At 35.7% G+C, this 26,852-nt stretch overlaps 1 protein-coding gene across 2 annotated transcripts in view; it reads left to right on the top strand.

Moving 5' to 3' along the window:
• LOC311209017 (uncharacterized protein) overlaps positions 1 to 26,222 on the top strand; it is a 57,619-nt gene extending 31,397 nt beyond the window's left edge. For both annotated transcript variants that reach the window (XM_084286070.1, XM_084286069.1), the window contains exons 14-20: positions 8,550 to 8,589; positions 8,827 to 8,878; positions 11,870 to 11,981; positions 16,475 to 16,558; positions 18,084 to 18,207; positions 22,902 to 22,992; positions 24,147 to 26,222. In XM_084286070.1, the coding sequence (XP_084142196.1) occupies positions 8,550 to 8,589; positions 8,827 to 8,878; positions 11,870 to 11,981; positions 16,475 to 16,558; positions 18,084 to 18,207; positions 22,902 to 22,992; positions 24,147 to 24,221 (578 nt within the window). In that variant the 3' untranslated portion in view covers positions 24,222 to 26,222. The remainder of the gene's footprint in view (positions 1 to 8,549; positions 8,590 to 8,826; positions 8,879 to 11,869; positions 11,982 to 16,474; positions 16,559 to 18,083; positions 18,208 to 22,901; positions 22,993 to 24,146) is intronic.
• Positions 26,223 to 26,852: the final 630 nt, after the last annotated feature.

The raw sequence follows: 26,852 nt of genomic DNA, 5'->3' as shown, positions 1-26,852 counted from the left end.
CAAGGGCAGGAGTGTCCATGGACAGAGGAGAACCCAGAATTCAAAACTCCTGTACCTTGAGTAAGGGCTCTGTGCACGAGCACCTGAGGCACTGTGTTACACAGTGTTGTTTCACTTTCTCTTACTGGACATTAAATGAAAATAGCTGTGGATGCTGCCTGTTGTGTGTGTGCAGCATGCCTATCAGATGTGGTTTTGCACATCCCACATGGGTGTGTGTGTGTATGTAGAATGAGTGACTTAATTCTACTGAAATGGTGACAGTTGAGGAGCTGCACACTAGTTGGGGCTTTAAACATGTATTTTTCTTATAAAGAAGTACATGCTTGCACTTTAAGCAACAAAGCTCTGGGTTTCAATGATTGCCTTCCAGCTTTTTCATGGGGCCCCTGAGCTCTTCTGCCTCTTCAAGGAGGACAGGTAGTGATTTTAAGTGTGATTGACTTGGGGGGTGGGCAGGGACAAACACCTTCTTTTGTAGGCGTTTTCAGTGAAAAATAAAGAAACAGGAACAAATTAACCATCATAGCCAGCAATAAGGGGAAAGGGGGAGTTGCTGAATCGCAGGGTGATGTCACTTGAACTAAAACAATTCAATTTTTTTGAACATTTTGAGTGACTTAAGGAAACAACATCCATTTGGTCTGTACTAGACAAAAAGTATGGTGGGGGGGAAATGAGCAACTAGAAAAGTTTGCCTCCTCTACTTGGACTGTATCTAGTGACTGTGCAGTATGGTTTATAACTTCATTCGTCTTTCACCTCAATAGCAGTTTGGTGTTTGTTACTCTGTGATGTGTGGACAGTTGTAGAGATAATTTTAGTATATACCACCTTTCTTCCAGGAATCTTTAGAAGGCTATGTAACGTGACCAAAACTGCTTTGTAGTGCAGTAACACTGCAAGGTGGTCTGTCTGCTGTACAGATGGTTTCCTGAGATAGTGGAAGGAAGCATGACCACAAAAGAACTTCAGTCAGGATCTTTGGTTCTGTTTTCCCTGAAAAAAAAAAAAAAAAAAAAAAAAAATGCTGGAGAGGACCTCCACTGGTATTTAAGGGGACCAGATTAGCTGAATACTCTTCATCTAGGAACAAAGAGTAGAGAGAGGAGCTTTAATAGGTCAGAATAAGGATGGGGAGTCCTGAGTTCCTTCTCCAGTCCATGAGGTGTTTGTTTTTTGTTTTTTTTTAATATCTTCAGAGGAAGGCAGTGTCAAACCAAGGCTCTTAAATTCAGTGGTGTTTGTCAGCGATATCTTTTGTGATGGAATCCAGGAACGCTGTCAGCCCAGGTTGTTTCAGCCTGCTAGTCATTTCTTATGGTGCCTTGAGCTAGACCTGGTAGGTAGTTTTAGTTTGGTAATAATGCCATAATATGGGAGTTACAAATTGTAGTTAATAAAGATATTAATTTCATTAGTGGCCAGTAATAAAAACCTAGTTTTGGTGGCTTTCACTTAGACTAAGTTTAAATAACATTGGTCAAAACTTTTTGAACTCTTTTTGCCCGATAAAATTTTCAAGGAATTTTCAGTTAACTTCTCTGTCCTTGCAGGGAACAAGAGCAAGATGAAAATAAATTCTTGCTGTGATTAAAAGGCATATTGCAACAATGTTGTTGAAGAATGATCTTCATAATGCTTCACAGCAGAGACTTAAAACTCTGTGCTGTATCTTGTGTCAGACATGCTTTTTAGTTGTCGTAATGAATCTTAAGACTTTAATGTCCGTATTTATTTTATTTTGACTCATTTTTGTGACTTTGATTACTTTAAAATGTTTTTAGACATATTTTTATATATTTGTATATAGAAAGAGTAATAGAACTTAGTCCTCATAAAAGGAGATCTGTATAATTTTTGATCAGTTTGGGATTGCTGTTTATTATTTTTTCCCCTTTATGGTAGATTTCTATTTCAGAAAATAAGTAGAAAGACAACCGTCCCAAAGCGGTGTGCTGTTTTGAAATTTCCTGTTTCTTATGAACTCTCATTCTCAATGAGAATCAGAAAGGAAAAATAAAGGAATATTTTTTTTTATGTGTTGGAATGCTTGGAATATGGCTGAAGCATGTGTGGTTTTCTGCTCTGCAATATATACAAGGCGTTAGATCTGCAAGAGAGAAGTTTGGTAAGGTGGCATTAAAAAATAACAAGCTTACATAATAAAGAAAACAAGGATTTTTATAGCAATCTTATAACTTTTTTTTTTTTTTTTTACTAATGTGTTTTAAATTTCCATTATTTTTATTGAAACCACTGAGGCACATGAGCGTACTTGCACAGTGCTTACTGTTCTAAAGTACAAATATCTAGTTCATATTATTCAAATTGCAGATGAGATTCTTAAGCCTAGAGAAGAATCTGAAGTAACTGTATATAGACATGCCATACATTAGAGTGATTTGTTGTTTATTTTCTGTTTGGGATGGAACGCTTTCACTGTAAACTTCTCTTGAGCCTGGTATTTAGTTTGCCGGTTTAAACATTTAATCAGTTCTCATTTGGATTATGCACATTTAAAAGGCTTGAAGTGATATTTACTATTAAAAGAAAACGATCTCATCTTTTTTACAAGTAGCACCTGAAATTGCTAAACTTCCACTTGGTGAAATAATGCTTTCAGTGTACTAGGTTTTATTTCTCAGTACGTTGAAAATTGATGTTTCTTTAACAATAATAGCAATTTTGTTTGATTTTTAATGCACATAGTCTCCTGAAAAATAAGTTTGTCTTTAATGTTGAGCCTTAATAGCAGGGTTTTAGAGCTGTTTTCTTGTTCTATGTTTTATCCTTTGCAGTGAAGAATCTAAGATGCATAGGCTCAGACTTTTAAGTCAGTAGTAGCCTCTGGGAGTTCAGCACGGTCCTGCATAGCCCAGTCTATAGAAATGCATCCTCACTTCATAATAGGCAGTTGGCAGAGACCGGGCTTGTACTGTTCAGTGAAAGTACTGGCAAAAATCACATATGGTCCAATCAGCCTTATGGTTAGCATTTAAACAGTTTCTTTTGTTACAGTGTATTTTATATTGTATTTTTTTATTTGTATAGATCATTGTGAATAAAGCCTGGTGTACAAGAGGCTTAAGAAAAGCCTTGATGAGGGAAACTGTCATTTATAGTTTAATAGTTCAGTAGCTAAGAAATGTTTTATTAATAGCTAAAATCATGTGCTGACCCTTATTTCACATTAAAATGACCGGAGTTTGACACTAAGATGACAGCTGGTTAATACAGCTTGAGATTTTAAAGTGCTTGAGTGTATGTAAATATTATGACTGATCTCATAAGTGTGTTGGAAGATACTTCAAGAAATGTCCTGGTCCTAGCGGTTTATTACAGGCCCTGTTTTTTTTTTGTTTGAGAATAACATTGCAGAAGATAGTGTATCTGCTGTATTCAGTGGACATAGAATAATTAGAATGTATAATTGACCACATTGCAGAAGTACGTATTTTGTACTTAACTATATTGTAGGAACAGTTGAGTTACAAATATATGCCACATACATAATTCCTTAGAATATGGAGTAAATGCATTTAATAAGCTTTCGGTTGAACTAATTGAATCACCAGAAAAATGAGGGACAAACAGTTTAAGGTCAAAAAACGTAAGTTGGTGAACACGAGACAAGATTGTTTTCTGGAACTCAGTGAAGCTTCAAAGAAAGAAGTGTCACCTTCTGCATTTAAACTACTTAAAGCTGTTAAACTTCCACTAGTGAGACCATTTTATTGCTTTTTACTCAAAACATTTTACAAAAAATGTCATGCAGTATAGCATCTTTCTTTCATATACTGTGTAATGTTCTTTTCTGTTGAAAAGTACACAGAATTGTGCAGAATTGTATTTTTGACAAGAGTAAAGGATAAAAAGAAATAAGAAACAAAAATTAGGTGTGGCCTTTCAGGTAGGATTTGAATAGGACAGAGCTACTAAAGAGGGCAAAATAATAAGGCTATCCTGCCATCAGAAAATCCAGTGGGGAATTATGAGAGCTGTAATTAATGAAGCTTGTTTTGCTGCAGATTTCTCTCTCTAATTGCAGGTTGCAACGTAAATTTTTCCTGCCGTGGGTGTCTTACAGGCGTCATATCTCTGGCATGCATTTAGAATATCTTAGAACGTGGCTGTTATACATGTTGAAATAGGTGTTCCTTTGGGCCTGTGTTAAGCATTCATTATTGCCATGGCTGGTTTTCAGTGGATCCACTCCCTCAAATGCTTGCATGAAAACTAGAGGTGGTGTAGGGGAAGAGAGAAGAACATGTGACAAACAATGAGGAAGGTGGCCACAGATGGTTGTAATTCTCGTAAGTCATGGCATTTGTTTTGTGATACCGGTGTTCATGAAATTAGTTGGAAATTTGCTGTCTTCAAACACATGAGCTTTAAAAGTATTGGTATTTGCAAGGCATTCCTTATGTAAGTTCTGTTGGGTGAGAAAGTAAACACAGTGGCAGATGAGGAGTGAAAACATGTACAGGGGATCAGAAATGGTGGAATTACTGTATTAGGAAGTATATCTTAAGTGGACTTCACCTCGTATTCCCTACATGCACATCTGTCAGCATACTGCTGCTGAATCACATAGGGGTGGAGAAGGAGCGTTAGTATACTTTGACATACTCGAGGTTCTTCAGATTTGGAAGAAACTGTCCATTGGGCCCAAAATTTAGCTTGCAGGTATGCTGGAGAATCATGAACACAAAAGAAAAATGTTGATAAATATAAAATATATATGGGTACACAGGGAGGATGACTTTTTTCCTACTGTAGTTGGGCTGAAAATTCATAAAATTGAACATGGGCTAAGAAGAAGGAGTCAAAGTGAAAATACATGGTAATACTGTAAAGATTTACACAGATCAACAGAAGAGCAGGATCTGTTGAATAATAATTGATTCTTTATTTATAGATCCAAACCTTTTTAAGCACTGATACCCAAATGAAGGGTACTAAACTAGTATTTAGTCACCTAGAAAGAAGTAAATTCACTGGACATAGTGCCAGACACTTCTCCAATCGTGCCATATATTTAGGAGTTAATGAAATCAGTGGAAATTAAGTGGCATGATCTCCAATACTGACTCACTGCTTTTAAATGTCCAGTCACCTGAGGAATTGGCAGTGTCAGGTTAGGTGCTCAGCCATGTGAGCGAAAATGCTCCTGGGTGTGGCAAGCTACCTGATCAGACTCTTGAGGCAAAATAAATATCATATTCAGTATGACAATTATACCAGGCAAATTCTATACCTACAGATGAACATGAACAGAATATAGATGGATTAAAAAAGTCTCCAACTGTTTTGTGAACTGAAAGGCATTCAGCTCCTTTTTGATGTGAATTTTGTGCTGTTCTGAGGCACAGAACCTGACAGCCAGATTGTGATGGTGAGTTGTTAGTCAGCTTCAAGTGAAAGGTCTTGTTCAAGTGGATGACTGGAGGCAGATAGGATGACACCATGCTTAGTGATACCTTATCTGCCACCAGATATTTGCCTTGAGGGACTAATGAATGGGGTTCCGATAACAGAAGGTGCTCATGTAAAGTTTCTGGGAAAGGAGATCAACAACTTCAATTTAGCTGAAGATCTTATCTACTTGATGGTGCAGCCTGATGGATGTTCTCTACAAGTATGACAAATTAGTCATACCTCATTTTATTTGAGATAGACCTTCCTCCAGAAAGAAAGGAGGGGAGAGCATCTGCACAGATGCTTAAGTAACCAACCAAGCAAGTATGAAGTACAGCACAAGTAGATCTTTTTTTTTTTTTTTTTTTTTTTTTTTTTTCCTTTTCCAACTGGAAAGTGTCTTGTGACAACAGTTGATCTGAGGAATTTGTAAGTAACTCAGGAGAAAAATGTCTGGCCACAGCAGTAAACCGTAAACCTGCTCTTACAGAGTTGTGCTTAAACTTCCATTACCTTCTTTCAGTCTTATTTGAGAAACGTGATAGGGATCAAAACCCTGAGATGCAGGTGAGGTTTTGAGCTCTAGTGCGATCTGTTTACAGAAATAACAAATCACCAGTCACAGGCCATGATCAATTTAAGATTTGTTTCCTCCTCTTTCGTCTGAAGAGAAGTGGAAGAGGTGTTGCATATATACACATACACCCCTATGTAGGGAAAAAAAATAAAATTATATATGCTCCCAACTTAGTTACACTAACATGAACAATGAATTGAATAATTGTAAGATATAAATGAATAATGTTGTTGTAGCTTTGCTCTGAAATTGCATTTATGTGCAGAGGTAGCTGTAATGTGTTTACAAAGGAATCTGCTGTAACAGAAGCTTTTGTGCTGCAGAAGTTTGGAAGACTAATAATAGCGAGTAGCAGTACAAGGTTATTGTAGCCTCAAGGTGTGAGTAGTCGATGTTTTTAGGTGGATCACTTCCTTATTAGTTAGTAGAGAACTGTTACGTTGTAGAAGCCGAGTTCCATTGTATGAGAGCAGGCAAGTGAATAATTTTCTTTGAAAGCTTTCACAAAGCTGAAATATATTTTGGAGCAAAATCTGGTACCCTTAATGAGCAGTTCAGCTGCCTAGCAGGAAGTGAGCCATGTGACTGTCCACAGATAATTTAAATTAACTTTCTGAACCTATGTTCAACATGACCTTACCATATTCCGCCTCCTCCCTCGACAACCTAAATAAACAAATTAGGAGCATAAGTCCATCAGTAAATTAACCCAGTTAGTTTTTAATGTTGAATGGCTATTTTCTGCTTGAAAGAGCATAAAGGTAATATGTGTAGGGCTGAATCTTCCCTGTGTCATTTAACATTATGTAACTGTAACGTAAGGGGTTAGTTCCTATTCTGACTACTGCTGTGTTCTTTGCAGCAGAACTTTAGGTAGAGAGGTATTATTTGTGGCTTTTTTTTTTTGAAAGAGACTGTGCTAAAAAAAAAATCCTAATTTTTTTTTGAGGGAGAGAGGGGAGTTGATACTGACCCCCAATCCCTTCAGATTGTTCTCACGTATCACCTCCTAAAGCTTGCTGTGTTTTTTTTTTTTTTTTTTTTTTTTTGTGTGTGTGTGTTTTGTTTTGTTTTGTTTTTATTTCCAGCCTCTAGCTAAAGATAGTTCACAAGATAACCATATTTCACTAACTCTAGTTATAATGTGCAAGTACTGCAGTAGCACACTGGCCAAGCTTGCAGAGCTACTATGGACTAGCTTCAGGCAAGAGATCTCTTCTGAAACTTTAAGACTTACATACTGTAATCAACCATCCCCGAATCAGTCGTTCAGATCGTTCAAGTCATGCACTGACTTTAATTTTTGTTGTATCAAAATATGTCTCTGATTGTAGAACAGTGAAATCAAGGTAAGAACTATGTGATTGCATGTCTTTCCGTAGACTTCAATAAAGGATCTTATTAAACACTATTTCAGGGAAATCACTCATCTGGTGAATGTGGATATGGCTAGATTCTCTATTCTGGACCTATGCTGTGTTGCACCAACCAGGGCTGCCACTGTAATATGTCTGTATTACCAGAGCACTGAAACCAAGCTAAGGCAGCTTGCTGAGAGGTGGAGGTTATTGGTGCAAACTTAGTACCCCAACAGTGCAATTATCACACACACACACACATTTCATCTCTTTGGAGCCCAGGTGGAGAGAATTCACACCTGAAAGAAGCATGAAGCAAAGTGAACCTGCGTTAGCCAGGATTAAGCTGGGTAAATGCACCATGTGGGTGTTAATTCGTAGATTTACCATACTCACTTCCCCTGCAGTTCTGTATGGATTTCTGATGTATCATGTATGCATATTGTTCATGCCAGACAGAAGGGCCAGAAGCTATACTAGGGAGACCAGAACTGTTTCTTTCAGAAATAGTGATGTGTTAGGTGGATTTAATGGCAGTAAAGTCTGGCAACCTGATGTTGAGAATAGATGAGTTTGACCAACATACGATCCTAGATTTGCAGTAAATCAGTAATAATGTCTGAAGCTCCAAAATTGCCTATGTATTAAAGAGAGAATGGGATTTAGAGTACAGAGTACTGTAAAACCAGCTACATTAGCCAGTGAAAATGCTTGAGAGATGCATCTAAAATAGTAAATCTAATAAAACTGTACTAAGCAAGTATATGGATTGGATCAGAGTTGTTTCTCCGCTTTCTTTAAAAGTGAAAAAAAACCATCACCACCTCCTCCAACCCCCAGACTGTTGTTCTTCTACCAAATGCAGACTATCTGACTGACATTGGCATTAAAAAAAAAAAAAAAAAAAAAAAAGGAAAAATCTTCAGGTGGTTCTTCCAAAATAGTTTGATTTGATCTTTTGAAACATGTATTTTTATTTTAAGTCACAGTAGTTTTTACACATCTTGCCTTTTTCACTGCTGTATAAAATGTTTGGTTGTATCAATTTGATACCATTTGTAACTTGACAGATGTTGTCTAGTACTTATTAAATCTGCATTATAGGAATAATTCAAATTATGTTAAGCTATAAGCTTCGATATTCTGAAAATGTTTCTAAGAGTTATTTTTGTGAATTTGTTTTCAATTTCCAGCACCCGGCCTCACTGGAATAGTTGGAGGGCGCCCTAGAGTGTAAGTGATTTTTTTAATTTTAAATCAAAGTCTTGCTTTCTTAATAATGAAATTTAAGGAATTTCTGCATTTCTTGGACTTTTCAAAATAGTTTAGAAAATGATGGCTAATCATGGCTAAATAGCTTCTAAGTTTCCAAGTGTTTGCCAGGTATATGAATAACTGAAAGGTAAATGATCTGATATTTTCATTGATTTCTGATAAAATGCATCTATGATTCTTGTTTTGTGTGTCCAGGTCTCCAGTTTTGAAGCCATTTTTCTTCCATTATCCAAAAAGTGATGTCCAGGTAAGACTTACTACTTTTTAAAGCCTGCTCTGTTTCTTTTGAAGCCATTTGAAAAAAAAAAAAAAAAAAAAGCCAACTTCGGCATTTTTTTCAGCAACTTTGAGTCCTAAAACTGCAAAATAAAATGGTAACTTTGGAAAATATCTTTCCAGATCTTCTTCCAGAGTGTTATTCACTCTTTTAGAACAGTTGAACTTGCCAACCTTGCATTGTAATTGATGCAATTCTACTCTTTGTATATGCTACTGGAAGTAGCTGTTAAACTCAATGATCTTCCTTTGATTAACACAGATTTTATCAACAGAGTTGGTTGAACCTTTTCCTTCTGACTACCCTGTCTATAAAAACGGAAGTAGACTTCTACTTGTATTGGAGAAAGTGTAAAATTTCTCCAGTGACCCTATTCAGTTCATAAGAATATTTTTTTTTCAACCTGAAACACTGGTTTGGATGACAGCAATCCTAGGTGAGAAAGTACAGTGTAAGAGGAAACATTAAGCTAGAGCCCTACTTCTTTTCCATTATGCTTGTACCTATGTGTAGTTTGAAGTCTTCAAGATAAAGCAGAGGCAGAAACTGGCTTTACTGAAAATATAAAATGTTTGGATTGTAAACGTCAGTCCCTCTTTTTCTGAATTTCATCCAACAATTCAGTAAATTAAGTATTTTAATGGGAGGCTGCAGGCAAAAATGCGTTATATGCCCTTCCTTTTCTGAGGCTTTTAACTGACTTTCAGTTATTGCGTACATCTTTATGCTAAGGCATCCTAATAATTGATGCAAGAGCTTTCTCACTCTTTCATTTAATTGAAAAACTGACCAAAGGACAGAATGTTGTTCTGTGTTAGACAGTAACTGACCCACAAAGATCATCTAGTCCAACAGCCTGACCACTTCAGGGCTAACCACACGTTGAAGCATGTTATTGAGGGCATTATCCCAACGCCTCTCAAACAGTGACAGGAACAGGACATCAACCACCTCTCTAGGAAGTCTGTTCCAGTGTTTGGCCACCCTCATGGTAAAGAAGTTTTTCCTAATACCTGGCCCCAACCTTCCTGGTGCAGCTTTGTGAAGTTCAAGCACTTGTCATTTTTATGGCAGTTTGTTTTGCTTTATATGAATGGCTTGTCTTTGCCAAGTTTAATATGTAATTATCTTCATGGAAGTTTAGCCTGCTGTTTTGTTTATCAAACTAAATGTAAAATTATTAATTAGCACTGTGTTCCAGACTAAGTAAAATGCCTGCTGAGATTAAATAGTAACCTAATTCAGCAGGGGAAGAAAGTGGTGTCTCTTACTCTTATTCCATACAGAAAATCAAATTCCTTGCTCTAAGTAACTAATCTGATGAACACACTGATATGCTAGTAAAAAAAATTTGTGACGTACTGCTGTTGAAGTGCAGCAAAGGTTATGTAAAAGCATGGTGTAAGTAATTCAAGTCCTTGGTTCAAAGTTTTAGCTGGGTATTAACAGCAAAAGTCTAGCTAGAGATTACAGAGCAAATAAGGTATGAATTAACTGCTTTTCTAGATTGGAATTTCTGTTGAAATAACCTAGTATCTGACCTAAAACCAAAAATGCCACGTAAGGAGATTTTCAGATATGTTAATGTTGTCACAGTGGGTTCTTTTGTTTTGTGTTTGATAACACTGTTCTGGATTTCAGGTTGGATTCAATATTACATTTGTTGTGTGTTGTTTTCAGGGCAATTGCATAAGAGCAGTGATTTTACCATAGGTCACTAGTGGTTTTACAGTGAAAGCACTAGTTATTTTCCAAGTGTGCTTTTTTCTTGTTTAAAATGTAACCTAGAACTTTCACTGGGAAGAAGAATCCTAGCAAGCCTACTGAAGGCAAGAACTTTTCTGAAATACTGATTTTTATCTTCTCCTTGGATGAGCACTGGAGGCCTTTGTTGCTATTAGCTGTGTTCTTTCATAAGATTTTTCTCAGACTGCTGAGCAAAATGATCTTGCATTTGCTGAGGACTGAGAACAAATGGTAGAAACTGCTGCAAACAAGTTGGTATGCACTGGTTTGCTGTAGCGGTATAACCTGGCTGTATGTCTGAGTACTTACCACTGGGCATCCTCCAATGCAGATGAAATAGATGCAGTTAATTTTTCTACGTGGTTGTGCTGTATGATGTAACCAAAGGAACCTTTGCTTGCAATGTGTGTGAATTGCCCAATCACCTAACAAACTACACTTCAGGCTGTATTTTTTCAGACTACTTGGTGTTGAGGAAGAAGAGTTCCTCTTGTATTCTGTTCATGCAAGATGAACAGCACAGTGTCTTTTAGTTCATAGTTTCATCTCAACATAAAAATAAAACACCCAGTATTAATTTGTTTCTGATGCTACCTATTCACCTATATTTCTGACTGATAGAGGTCATACCTGCTTGATGATGCAGGGTTGAGAAATCTCCCTTGTTAGGAAATGAAGGAGAAAAGTTATTTCTTTAGTGTGGGGGTGTAGGAATAGATTTTGAGGGGGGAAAAATGTTGGAACATGGCAGTCACAGAAATAAAATGTACAAAGCTAAATTACCCAAAACTTTATAAATATTGTATCAGATGGACTTACCAGAGCTAGAGGTGAATGCCATAACTATTCAGCCATTGTATGTGTTCCCTTACAGAATCATTTTAGTTTTTTCCTTACAACAGAGCATACAGAACAGTCACTTTACCATTTTAAAGTACATTTCTTAATCTTTCTTTGATCTACTACAGCAATATGTTAAATTTATTCTATTATGAAAGCACATGATTTTTACGATTTCTTCCTTGTGCAAAGATATTTTTAAGATTAGAATGGATCATTGTTGTTTTTACTTTTTAAAAAGCAGGAGTAAAACCTTATCTACAAAGCTGTTACTAAAACTGTGCTAGATAATATTTCATTAGAAAAATGCTTTATTTGTGTGTTGCATTGGATTTCTGTGTAATTTGACAATTTGGAAATGGGTATTTTTTCCAGATCAGCTTGTTTTTAAATGGTCAGCATGTTGAGACATTTGAGGAAGATCTCACATTTACATCAGATGAACCTGTTCCCTATAATCCACCCAAGATTGACAGTGAATTGAAAGGTATGTTCATCTTCTCTTTGTCAATGTATCATTTGCAGTCTTTGTCCTATAAAATCAGGTACTAAATTTTGTTCATGAAATATATTTTACCTTATAATATGCATTTTAATTCGTTTTGCAAAACACTTAAGAAAAGTAGTTTAGGAAGGATGAAGATTAGCATCAAGCAATATAAAATGTATTTGAGGCTATAACAGGGCTAACAACTAATTAACAAGTAAATTGTTAATTAAAAACAAACAAAAAAACACCAAAGCCGTAGACCCAACAAAACACGTGAATGCTACTTGAAATTGAAACATTGCTTCGGAGTACACAGCAAGTTAATTTTGTTAATCCAGGACATAGTTGATCTTCTCTTAGATCAATATACTTGTGTTCAGAATGGAGGGCAGACATACAGAACCTTGTAATTTGGGTAAATAAATTCAGCTATATTACATAAGTCAGGTGTTATAAAAATGAACGAGAATGGGACTATCTGGAAATAATAACTTTAAAAGAAAACGTATTAGGATAATGATCCCTTATGATCGGTCCTATTTGACTTTTCTAATCAATTTCTCTAAAGAAGGAAAGGAAAAAACTTGAAGGGTAAACCGGTGAGCTGAAATGAGCAGTTGAGAATGTCTGCAACAAAAAGGATGTGTTCACTCTGAGTTGTTCATAGAAGCTAGGTATTAGGTGGTTTAAGAATTGCAGACACTTAGACATTTAAGATTTTCCATATCCTTTCTAATGTCAGAGCTAGATACTGTATTTCCTAACATTATAGCAGACTTCTTAATAAAGATTCTGGCTGGACAAAAAGGGAACTGTTACTCCTGCTCATCAGAGAAATTACATAATTAATTTAAAGCTATGAATAGACAGTTTCAAACCTAAATCAGTTGACTTAAAATAAAGATTTATTTTTCTAAATACTTAAATATATTAATGTTGAAAGTAATTTAGGTATTTGACTATGTGTATACTCAAAAATATATATTTTCTAAAAGAATTAGATTGTAGCATTTTGGTGCATTCATATAATTTATTCTCTGTTCCAGATGAGTAGTATTTCTCAAAACTGTTATAGGATTGATAACTGTGACTTAGTTGGGGGTGTTCTGTATCATGTAGAGAATTTTTCAAATACATTTGTGGCTATTTATTGCAATTTGAAAGTCACTGATACTGAATGCCTGCCTGCAGCCTGTGAATTCTTTTTCTCCTGATGCATGATCTTTTCACGCATCACTTCATTGAAGTTTTTTGTGTACCCACAAATAATTGTAGGTCTTCAGTATGTTTTCAGCTCTTGATTCCTTCTGTTGCAAATCAAAGTTTGTATCGAAATCTCTAAATGGGAGTCCAGTGAGGGCAGAGTAACATCAGACTGGGTGAGTTAAGGAGTAGGAAGTCACTGCTGTGTTTAACAGAAGGTTAACAAAGTTCCTGATTTTTTATTTTTTTTTTAATTCTTTATCTCAAGGCGACTGCATTGCTAAATATTGGAGAAACAAAAAGTTCTTAGACTCCTTGTTTTTCTCAAATGCCTTCTTACCATTCAAGTTACCTCTCTGAGGTGCCTGACATCAGCATTTAAGTACTGAATTCTTCAAGCTTTATTCAGGCAAAACTCCTGTTTTGAGGGTCAGCAGAGCTCTGATTCCCCTGAGAAAGACCTCTAAACTTTTGCCCTTAGTTGTAAATAGAAATGTTTTCTGCCTGTGACAAAGTACCTGCTTATGTGGCTTAACGCATGGACAACATGCATGAGAAATAGACAGATGGGTTAGACTGTGAGAGAAGTAACTTCTGCTAAAACATTTTGTCAGCATTTAGTAAGGGGGGAAGTATTTTCCTTGGTTTTGTTGTTATCTCAAGTGTGAGGGACTGTTAGTTGTCTTTGAACAGATAAGAGAAATATGCGAAAATGGATTTCAAAAATGCTGCTAGATGTGGTTCTGGGAGGGCGGAATTTGAAATTACCGTTTGCCCTAGCTTCGAAGAGAATTCTGTAGATTTAAGATGTTTATTAAATGAAAACAGTTTCCTGATAAACAGATCATGGAGGATAAATCAATTAGGATAATAATAAATGAGAACATCAGAACACTATCTTGAACTAGTTTTGTTTAAATGGAGACTGTCAAAGACTGCGTGAAATGTTGATGACTTCTACATCTTACATAGTTTGAACGCCATTCACATTTCCGCCTTTGAAGAAACACTTTTTGTTTGAATTACGGATTGAATACAATTATTTAAAATATATATCTGTGGTGTACAGAGTATGGTAGGCTTGTTCAAAATAAGGAATGAGCCTTAAGTGGACTCTTTCAGATCCTCTTTTGATGTAGATGTTTAATCATAAATAATATTCCTCAGTTAAATAAATACACCCTTTAGTATTACCTGGCAAGCTTCATTGCACACTTCTGCTTGCTTTTTTCATGGAAGTGAGTATGGAAAATATTGAGCTCTTAACAAACCTCTTACGTTAACTCATTTATTGTATATTGTTACCATTTCAATGATTCTTTGCTGGTAATACATGAAACTTATGCTAGACTAAGCTATAATCACTTTCAGCTCGTGTGAGCATTCAGTAATTCTCTGTAGACAGAGTGGAATTGAAGGTGGTGACTGTTTGCCTGAGGCTGGTTTTACATCGTTACCTGCCACAGTTCACAAAGTGCACATTTACCCATGCCTTAATAGTAGGTACACTTTAAATTGAACTTACTGCTGTGTTAAACTTAAGTATAATTCAAACATTCATCAGTATCTTGAGGATGAATTTAAATTAACAGGTGTTGTTACACTGGTGAATATTTCTCAATGTGCCTCTGGCCAGTACTCCGTATGTGGCACACCTACAGCATAACATCTTAGTATTGGGTCTTTTACTCTCTAAAATTAAACAAACAAAAAACAGCAGTTGTTTGCTATTCTCAGCAGAAGCAGTAATGATACAGACAAGGAAGACTGACGGATTTTCAAATTGCATTGACAGACAATTACAGACAACTGAAGGTTATCCAGCATATTTGATTTTCAAGACCATTGTTTCACTTCCTTGAAGTTTGAGTTTTTAACGCATTAGACTGAAAATGTGATAACTGTGTGCCCTGGGCTAAATTTTCCTTTTTTAAACAAACAAACAAACAAACAACAACAGATAAAAGACAGTTTTAGATGTTTGTCAGTTTCTTCTTGTGGCTGCTACCAACAGTTGTTTCACCAGAAACTGTGACAGAAAGCAGGAAGAATGCCACTTCTGTTGCATGAATATTCACTCTAATGGGAATTCTACGTGCAAGAGTGTAGAATGTATTACAGATATTGGCACAGGGGTGTCAGGAGAGCTGATACGTCCAGACGAAGTTGGATCAGAAGCAAAGCAAGTTGGAAATGCCTGGATTCTCTCTGCTTTTATATATCTATAGATCTATAAATCTATAGATTTATATCTATAGATCTATATCTATAGATATATATAATATTAAAACCTACGCTTCAAGTTTCAGTATTTGAGCTGCTATCAGTGAATAACTGAAACTTGGTAGCAAGGTAAGCACTTCACCTCTCTCCTTTTGAGAACAGAGGTGGTGGCAGCCTACTAGTTACTAATCAAGAATTGCAAGGGGTCTGTAAGTGTGTAACTAAACCATCAAACCTTGTTTAAGGTTTCATCAGGATTGAATTTCTGGATTTGGGCATGAGTAGGATTGCTTTTATTTTCATATAAATGGATAAAAATAACACTTTGTGTTCAGTAAAGTACAATGATACTCAATCTTCATGAAGACTTGAAAATGTAATGTTCCAGACAAGTTTAAAAAATAAAAATTCAAGACTGCCTTCCTAGCGTATGCATTTATGACCATGAAATACCTTTTCTTATATAACACTAAGATATTTACAAAATCAGCTATTTGAGAAATAAATTTTCATCTATGCAACTGAATAATCCCCCTTCAGAGCAGCACGTATGAAAGTGAGAGAGACACGTCTTGAAATGGCCTTTTAAGTTAGGACAGTTTTCTACACACAACTAATTATCAAGACATCAGTAGCTGCATGTGTTTTCCATCTGTACTGGAAGCAGAGAGATTTGTGTGTTAAAGGGACAACAGTTGTCAGCTAGTCAGGAAATAAGTAGCTGCTAAGCCACCTTCATGGATACCACACTGTTAAAATGGAGATGAATTTTCATATTCAAGAGTGGTGGAAGGGGGGGATGCATGGCACAATGTTCAGCTGTATAAAGGTAAAAGGGATTTAGAAGAAAGGTCAAAAATGATCAATTTTCGTAATTTTCACCCTAGCTTCACAACTTGTCCTATAGGTGTTCCAGTAGGAAGAAAGCTTTTAATTTTTTTCTCAAGAAAATACTACAAACAATGCAGAATGCCAACACTTTAAAGGCAATTACTTCAAAATGTACCATTATTTGTAGCTATCATTAATATGCCTTTTTTTTTTTTTTTTTATATATTGTATAGATCTGCCAAGTGGTCCCCATACTTATCGCTTAGAAGATCTTGCCTATACTAGAAGTGGAGACAAAGGCAACTCTGCAAACATAGGTATTTTGCTTTATCTTTCTTTCTAAAGTGATGTAAGACTTTAAAATAAGAGTTAGGCATCAAGTGATCTTAATTTTTGGGAAATCTCTTACAGAACTTGATTATTTTATTGCCTCGGTACTCAAAGAAAATGTAATCCATATAAAACAAGGATCTTAATGATGAAATATCTGTAGGTCTATGTTCAGTAACTGTTTGAAATCTGGGGTATTAAATAATATCTTTATCATACTTCAAAGCTTCGTTTAGGGTTGCAAAGATCAAGCATCCCAAAGTTAGGAGATGCCTTTTTTTTTTTTTTTTTAAGGTTTCCTTTACATGTTAGTTGCTGCTACTTCCTGTATCTGTTATGTAATGTAATCTCTTGGTTGTCTGAACATGTGTAATATCTCTACATGTGAAGTTTATAACATGTATATGGCTAAAACATCAATAGTGTTAGGAAATAGCAAAGTTGTTCTTGCATGTAAGAGAATGTTTAATTAAGTTGTTAATCCAAATGGTGTATTTCAGTATGAAGTCTTTACATTTGATTGTGGTGCTTCTTGCATTATTTAATAATTCCTTCTATTCCTTACTTCTGCATGCAACAATTGGCTCTCTTACTTGTTGGAAGATGAGAGCGTGTGGTGTTCAAAGCTCAGTATGAATTAAAAGGTGCGTTTGGGATTTGATTTGCTATCAGCTGTCACGCTAAAAACTGATAGTTTGTTCATTTATATTTAAGGAATACAGTTCTCTTGTCCTTGTTTTTGAAACCTTTTTTGGTTGAAGAATAAATGATTTTTTTGTTTTTGTTTTTTGTTCAATTTGTAGTTGACCATTATTGCAGTATATCATCTGCAAATCATAAACAATGCATACATTGCTAATAGACTTGCCCAGATATAAAGAAACTAATCCTTTATTAAAGAACAACAGCAAACTTGACCTATGAGATGAAATTAACTTTGAAGTTCTCAGATAAAAAGATCTGTGACGCAAATCTGCTTTCATGACCATGCTGTGGAACCTTGGCTTCAACATACAGTTATCTGAAGCTTATCAAAGCATACTTACAGCAATAAAAACTTAATTATAATTTCTTGCACTTAATCAGTAGTGGGGCAAGAACCAAAGCTTCAGTCACCAAGCTCACAGCTGATCAGATTATGCCTTGTTACGGTTAATTGCAATTACTTTTCGAAATCACACAAGCCATTTAGGGGAAGAGAACTGCATGTGGGTTTTTCATTGGTATCTTGTTGGTTTTTCTTCAGGTGTTTTCCAGTGGCTGGGACCACTTGCATCCAGAAAAATAATGGTTACTATCATGTAGTCTTGGAGCCTTCTTCCATATCATGCTCCTCACAATCTCTCTGCTGACAGAGGGAAAGCTGTTGTGCTACTTTATTCAGGAGCTCATTAAAGAGGATCCATATATACAGTTTCAATTGAGAGGATGACTTCAAGTCAGTTTTGAAAGGATAATTTCAATTTGGTTTCAATAGCTCATATTCTAACTCATGCTAATCATACCTAACAGGTGTCATAGCACGGCATCCCCTCTACTATCCATACCTAAAGAAAACTTTAACTGCTCAAGCCCTGGAGAACTACTTCCAGCACCTTTTAGAGCGAGAAAAACCCGAAGAAGAACTAGTAACAAGGTGAGTAGCTAGCTGTGCAGTTCAGTTGTAAAATAAATACATGATGGTATCAGAAATTATTTTAAAGGATATTAACTTAAGTTTTGCAAACCTGTGTATATTTAACATTTTTTTAAGTGTCTTCCTTTGCATTTTTTTTAAATAACCACCTGAGGGGTAGTCATGGGAAAAGAAAATGAATGTATGAATTCAGTTCCCTCCTAAAGTTGGACAAAGGGAGTAAAACAGTTCATTTCACATTTCGCATCCTAATCTTCTGCCAGTAGACAGCATACGTAACATTTTTGTTTTCATGCTACTGTGGGATGATGCTCAGATCTTTTCTGGGGACTGGCAAGTAAAACATACTTATGTTCTTGTAGAATGAGGTAATAGTGCTTATCCATATATGTCCAGTAAAAGTCAACAGGTTTTAACTTTGGTGTCTCATTAAAAACAAACAAGAACTTTGTTCTAATAAACTCTCCAGTCTTCTAAAACCTGTTTTGATATAGAGTCAATTACTCTGCAACAACAGACATTCTGCCAAAATCATGTATTTCTGTAGGTGCTGGGAAACTATTAAGTGTCTTTTTGCTTGTTCAGAGAGCTTGAGTCAGAAGGGTGCATCTCAAAGTTCAGAGTGTGGTGCTATTTTAATTCTTGATTTTGTTAATTGTGCTGTTCTTTCTCTTGATAAGCAGATCAATGCACTTGATGCACTTGCCCACTGTTTCATAAGTGCTAACAAATCTATGGATCTAGTGAATTCTAATATCAAGAAAGAATTGAATTTCCTCTGAAACAGAGTGGAGATAGGAGAAAAAAAGTTAGGCCTCCTAATTATATGTACAGAAATTGATACATTATGGTTCCTTAATGCTGTTTATGTTCATACATAGAAGTTGAAATTTGCTGTGTCTGTGTAAAGCCAATTGATTTTGATTAATTAATTAATTAACCTGTTCCTGTTTTTGGCTTCCTTTAATGATGTGATAATGGAGTTCTGTGAGTGAATTGAAAAAACTGCTGGGGTGCTGAGGGGGGGAATAGATCCTTATGTGAAAATGTTTAGAACTATGATTATGCTCACGTGCTTCAGACTCTGTAGTTGCTTTTGAGTTATTTATTTTTAGTTTTTACTGTCATAAAAAGGCCTATCCTATTCTTTCATTTTTCTTCATTTCAAGTGTGAGTGTCTTAAAAATATGTATTATTTTTGATATTAAAAACATACCAGCCGCAGTTCTGCCTCAGTACAGACCAGACATTGTCAGCCAGTTACCTTTCATTCTTTTTCCTTAAGGCTATTTAAATAGATATACCAAACCAGAGTAAAAGAGGAGATTATTTTTGATAGAGATCACTGAAAGCTTGGAAGTTTCCAAGTTTTCAGGTAACAAGGTAACAAAACGTAATCATTCAGGGATAAAGACAAGTCTATGCAATTGCCTTCCCCCTCACCCCATGGAGAGTAACTGTTGTACCTCTCAGCAGTTAATCAGAGTTTTTCTGGTGCATAGCAGTGACGTGCAAGCTCAGCATGGAAAGTTAGACTAATCTAAGTGAAGCTAAGGAACAGAGTTGAATGCAGACAGAAATTGGCTCTAAATTCAGAAAAGGATGACAGTCTTGAATTCTGCGTATGCACATACAAGTCTTCTGACAGGTACTGCCTTTAAAAATAACATCAATGCTACAGTAAGGTGCAGGGTAGCCACAAGATCATGTGAAAGACATTTTTTTTTTAATGCATGTGAAAGACTTTTTCTTTAGGCATTTTGCCCAGTCTCTTTCTAAGACTAGGTTATGTGTGGTGTTGCATATACGAGTCTTCAGAAATGGAGAGGTGGTCATTCTAAAGAAGTACTAGAGAGTGACTATGATTGGAGAAGGGAAAGTTCTTCAATAGATAAAACTTGACTAGCTTATTTTTATAGCATTTTCTATACTGATAACTTGCTCATCTCTTATCAGCACTGGAATTATACACAGCTTTCATCCTCAATTCTGCAGTTATATATTTCCATTATATAGGGCTGTATCTCTATTAAAACTTCTCACAGATACACTTCTTTTTGAGGATTTTTGAAGAAACGGAATAAGAAACTTTTCATTTCTGGTCTCAGGTCAGTTATTTAAGAAAGATTGTCCATTTATCATGGCAGAACTTGCTGCTTTTGTCTTCTCTCTCTGAAGTATGGTTATCTTCTCTGTCTTTTGAGAACATTCTAGTGCTCAGAAAAACAATATGACAGCTGATTGCTTTCTATGGGATATTTTTACTAGGAGCTGAGAAACAAAATACTTTTCTGTGGATACAGATGCTTTTAAATAGATTTTTGTATATGTATTTATTATGCGGGGGAAAAAAACACCTCATGTAGCTCTCTACAGTATATTTCATCTGCAAGCATCTTTTTTAGTCTATGTATTCAGCTTCTGCTTCTTTCATACAGGAGGAATGATGTCTTTTTATCAATACAAATGCAATAAACAATTTTTATAACATTATAATTTCTGTGTATTTTCACAGGAAATTCACAGGGAAACATAACTTCTTTGAATAAGTATGGACAGCACTTTAGGGGAAGTAGTTAAGCAGTCCCCCCTGTTGAGAATAAGTGTAGGAGTTTAGCTACAACGGTGAATTTTCATTATTTTATTGGTTTCTGTCACAGCCTTATTCTTCGAAAAGTTTGTTTTCTGTGCTCTTAAGAAGCAGCTCTTAAACATTATGCAATCGTGCAATTCAATCAAAAGCTTTCCTTTTAGATCTCACTCAGTTTAACTTAAATTGTTTAATGATGTTGGGTAAATGCATGGCAATGTGATTGGTGTATTGTTGCTGCTTAAGACTATTATGATGGTTGTTTCTTTGTAGGTTTTTCAGGGTAAAACTTTTCAGTCTATTGTTTTGGTAGACCTCTAGTTCTCATAGCATATTGTCATTTGTAATTTGCATAGGGTTTTTTAACCAAAAAATTTGCAAGGTTATCTGATCCTTGCTGTGTGATTGATTATGTTATTAAATTTAATCAGTTCCATAGATGACTTATTGTTGAAATTGCTTTATTTTTCATCCGCCTGTTTGGTAGAGCACTGTTGGATTAATAATAAAAAATAATTTTTAAAAACAAAATAAAATCCTGCTTTCCAGTGAATATGCCTTTTACGCATTATAATGTTGCCTGGCAACCAGATTTAAAGGAAGGTCAACAGAATGAGAGCAGCAAATTTCTTGCTAATAATGTTAATAATAAATAAGAATGAAAGAGTAGAAAGAACAATGACAAATAACTTCCTGGGAGTTGTGTGCAGATATACTGATTGGTGCTTGCAAGAGCATAATGAGAATGAAGTGTTTGCCAGGCTGTTCAGCAGAATCATAGGTTGACCACATTTGCTTCCATGAAAGGTTTAGAGCATCTCCCCAGGACACAAGGGCATGCTGAGTAGTGAGTATCAGCAACAGCAATAATTTTCACAGCTCTAAAAAAGGGATTGGAGAAAAACCTCAGAATGACAGAATCTGCTGTACAATAGAGCTTCAAGAAATTACATCTCTTTTGGAGCACAGATTTTGAAGAATCTTTTGCAAACAGATGATTATCAGATAGATGACTAAAGAAATATGGGCAGCGTTGGAGGAAATATGATTTAAACTGTAGCAGTCAAACATTCAGAGACACAGTAAGAGTCAGATAAGGTCTTTTTTCAGTCACTCATCTTGCTGATGTTCTGATGAAATCTTTTACTAAGGGAGAAAAAGGGAAAACCATCAAGTCCTTAGATAAATAAAATATTGCAGGAAGGCAAAAACCAAGAAGCACTGGAAGAGTACAAGGAAGTAGACAAAACACTGAAAAACTATGAAGGGACAGGAAAATAGAAATATGATATAGACCTATTTATGGAATTTGAAATAGCTTTGTTAGGAAACCACAAAGCCATTTGACAAACTTCTACAAAAGTTTCTGAATTGGAACTGCACTAGCCAAAAGCAAGGATGGAAAAACGCTTACAGTGGCGGTGGAACAGAAAAATGGGTCAGTTACACTAAAATAAAATAATTTTATCTTAACAAAGCACATGGCTCCAGCAGAGTGTTGAAGTGTAGCTTTACTTGTTGTTTGTTATAAAATTCTCTATTGTTAGTTGTACAAGTTTGAGTTAGTGACTCATAGTTATTGCTCAGTAATGGAGAGCATGACTTCCAAATCAGCTGGCAGTCATTGTCAGCAAAACTGAGTTCTGGGAACTACGTGATTGTATTTTTCAGCATTGGAAGTAGGAAATATTAAAAACACTTCCTTCTGTCCATTTTTGTTAACTCACACTGACTGGATTTGAACCTCTTGCCTATGGAACTTTCTATATGGAGAAGAAAGAGGGAAGGAGCAGGAAACTACCTTACTAGAAATCATTGAGTTTTGAAGTTGAATAATAAGAGACTGATTGCTTTATGATCCTCTTTTAAAACTGTCAGATACAGTTGATTTGGGGTAAGGGTGAGGAACAAGAAGTCAGGGAAAGCCATGGTTAACCATCAGTTAACTTTTAGACTTGATTCATCAGTGAGGATGCTACCATGAGCATCCAAACTTTTGCATGTTGTCTTTAGTTTTTTGGTGTTTTTGTTTTGTTTTGTTTTGTTTTTCCTCCAAAATCTCCTGGAGAGAAGAGAAAAGAAAAAAGTAAACTTTATTTTACAGGTACGAGTTGCCAGGAGTCCATGGATTAAATTTTGTTCTGAAGAATTCCCTTGGTGGTGGTGGCATAGCATCCCTGAGAAGTGACCCACAGGCATGTATTGATTTAATGCAGTTTTATCTTCTGTGACTAGGTATCACACAGTCTCTTCTAGCTTTATGAGCTGGAACTGTAAGCTTTTGTTTTTGACTCTGTAGTTCCTATTCATTCCCTATTAGTGTACATTATCTACATCATTGTTTTAAGGTTTGAAAACAGCATAGTGAAGTAGAGAGTTGATGTAGAATATCTGGTGAAAAAGGTACGTACAAGATAACTGATCTCAGGATTCTCTTAATAGTTTGTCCTTACCTGTGGTTTTAGATGGACCAAGTAAATTAGCTTTTCAAAAGGCTGTTTTGGAGAATACAAATTTACTGCACAATTCTGATGGTGTTTCCTAGTACACACAGAAACCATCAGCTATGCACTGACTCCTCTAGCTTAAACCATAATTAATATAGTTAAATTATTATTAATATAAATCTGAAAGAGATACAGATATATAGATATGTATCTGAAATAGATACATAGATCTTTTGTGTTGACCATATTATGTGGATTATTATGCAAATTATTTTTTTGCAAGTGTACATTTTGATTATTAAATATTTGAGACATCTAAACCTGATGATGAGATCTCTTAACATGGCAGTCCTATAGCTACAGTAAAGCATAGTTCTGCCACTACAGGCTGAGAAATGCTCAAGTGTACAAATAATCTCAGGATAGTCAATAGGTTTGTTCACAAAGTGAGATGATGCTAGGTATGAATTGGACAGCAGAGCTGAATAATAATCAATAAATTGATTTTAGCAGTAGGTAACAAATTGAAAGAACTATTCAGTCTTAAGGATTAAATGCTTGAAGACTCAACTGTGTAGTATTTCTTACTTATTTGCCTCACTTGTGAATTAATGTAATAAAATGAAAAGGTAAACGTAGCATATGGAAAAAAGTATAATTTGAGTGAATGTATAATCCAAGTCTCAATGAAGAACTCACCCAAAATCTGTATAAAGGTATATAGAGGTAAATACACATTAAACATACAAAACATTCTGAGTTCTTACACTGATGAAAGGACTCTTACACTGATAGGAAAAAAAATAAATCCCATATGAAACAGTTTTGATTTACGAAGGTTATATATTTAGATAGAATGATGATGTGTTGCTTATCTTTTTTTTTTTTTTTTTTTCTTACAGGGCAAAGCACTCGGGCAGATGCTGCTGGATTTCCAGATTAAAAATGTTCCTGATTTAAAATCACTGATAGAATAACAGGTGTTTGATACATATATTTTTTTTTTTAACACTGAGCAGTATAAAAATACTATAAGCAAGAACTGGCTTCTTAAGTCAGACTTATAAAAGTCACAGAGGAGAAAGTAGTGACAGTTCTCTCTGAGGCTTAGCTTAAATGGCACAGATTAGCAACTGTTTTGAGTAATAGCAGACTAATAGCTTTGTCTGTGACTGATAACATTTCCTGTCTAGATAATACATTGGATGAAGAATTAATTTATTTCCTGTAAAATAGAATTAAACAAATTGCAACATTTAATTATGAGACAAGATAATCTTTGTTCCAAGATGAAAATTGCCTCCTGTTCCGTTCATCTCTTTTCCTTCTCTAAATCTTTATTTAAAAACTAAATGGACTGATATAGTTGAACTCCTGTCAACTGTATTTGACCTGCACATAGAGCAAAGTTAGGTAAGCTGATGTGCGTCGCTAAGAAGTTAGCACTGGAGAACAGCTTTCCCTATAGAATCACAGAACCACTAAGGTTGGAAAAGACCTCCAAGATCACCTGGTCCAACTGTCCCCCTACCACTGATGTTACCCACTAAACCATGTCCCTAAGCACAAGGGCAGTATAGGGCAGTAAAGAAATGTAATGGTAACAATTACATATTGACTGATAGTAAATACTGACCTTTGCTGGTGATTCACTGAACTGCCAGCACTTTGTCCCATTAATGACAGATTTCTTTACTATTCCCAACATCTCAGTGATGAATCCATCAGTTGAAAAGCACTAACCAGTAACAAATTGTGATCCTTGGTAAGGGAATCAATTGGAAAATGCAGACAGGAGAACGGTGTGAGCTATGCTATCTGCTCGCTCTCTCTTGCGATGAGGTAGTCCTAGCAGGGAGAAGGGGGGGACCAGGCAGTGCAGGTGTGCCTTGTTTTCTTTCAGGCCTGCTAAGTCTTTATTTTGTGTACCAGAGTCCTGTCTGGATTAAGTCTATTTGGCTGTCATTTGCATTGCATTTCCCACAGAATGGTCTGCAAGCCTTCTACAGAAAGGTTTGTCTCCTGCTGTGAAGGAGTCCTGTGCTGAATGAAGTGCACTCTTGTTTCTGTTCTGACTGCCGGTTAGCACCATTTCCTTTTTTGCATCCAACCTTCTCCATAGCAGCAAAATATTACTACCATGCTCAAACTAGGGTACTCCTAGACCATTTCACTTAAATAAGCAAGCAGAAACTCTAAGATCCTCATCATGCTGCTTATGGCAATATCTGGATGCAACTTCTCTCCTAATAGCTGTCTGTATTTCCTCCACAAAAGCCATATGAATATTACTCTGTATGTTCAGATGTATTTTATTCAGAAGTTAATCTTTCCCTTTATTTTGGGGAGACTGTATTACTTGTTTAGTGCTGACAAAATGAGGTGTTATTAATAATATCGTGGAAAAAATATGAAGATAAGTATTTTGTAAACTTCACCAAAACTCTTCAGCTTTAGTAAATCTCAGTCTGTGCTATTATTATTCATTTCCTTGCTTTTTGATTTTAATGAGGACTGCACAAGGAATTGTTCCCACCTTTTTCTGTGGTCTTGTTCATTTGACTTGAAGGTATAAGTGAAAGCATTATCCATCTAAACACGTTACTCTGTTAGCCAGTTGAAAGTTCTACCTGTGTAATCATCACAGTTCAGTCTATTTGTCACGAAAAATGAGTCAGTACTTCATTGCAGAAAAGTATCCAACTTTATAATTTTAAAGGGAAAAGGGTGTGCTGTTTTTATCATGTTTACATTCATTGTTCATACAGAAAACTTGTTAATAATTTGGAAGCCTGTTAGTTTAGCAAAGCATAAAAATGTATTGAGAGGAAACTGAAAAAAAAAGTGATAAACCTCAATACCAAACCTACAAGGATAAAAAAGGCTACAGTAAATATACATGTATGTAGTTTACTGTATATGCTGCTTAAGTGACTCTGTAAATGTGTATGCAACTATTTTAGAATTAAAGTATACATTTATAAGTATTAATTTGTTCAAGTCATTTAAGTTGTTTCTTCTTCTAGAAGACAGTGGTACTTAGTTCAGAGGTTCTTAATGTTCTGTTTGGGGGTTCTTTCACTTATTTGCAGTTTCATGCTTTGCCTTGTTGGTTCCCTTCTTCCTTCAGAGTTTATCTCTTGTGTCCCTGGTCTTTGTTAAATACAAAAACTGAAAAGAGCAATACGATGTTGTAGAGGGTTGGTCATTTACAGCTCTACAATGGAGTCTGTAATTTGTTTAAAAGAACTGTACGGTGTTCAAGTGGATTGGATATGGGAATACAAAGGGGTTTTTTATCTGTGGAATTGCCCTTTTGGATGCTGTGAAACCATCCTTCACAAACATGTTTTCTGTCCATTATTTCTTTCAGTGCACCAGCTTAAATGGAGTGGCATTTCCTTTCAGATACTTTTCTTGCAAAACATATCCTCCAGAAATCCCTATCCAAAGTTTTTATCCCCCTTAGTATGTTATGAATTCACGATCCTGTACTTGTTCCAGCAATCCCAGCTGACCTGAAAGCTTGTTAAAGCTGCATTTGCTTGTTAATCTACAGTAGAAACTGAGCAATTGAAAACAAAGTTTGATTAAAACAAATTGTACTG

Source organism: Netta rufina, assembly GCF_964035555.1.
Source record: "Netta rufina genome assembly, chromosome: 4".
Classification (NCBI taxonomy): domain Eukaryota; kingdom Metazoa; phylum Chordata; class Aves; order Anseriformes; family Anatidae; genus Netta; species Netta rufina.
Note: the sequence above shows the minus strand (reverse complement) of the source record. Positions and strands in the feature narration are given on the sequence as shown.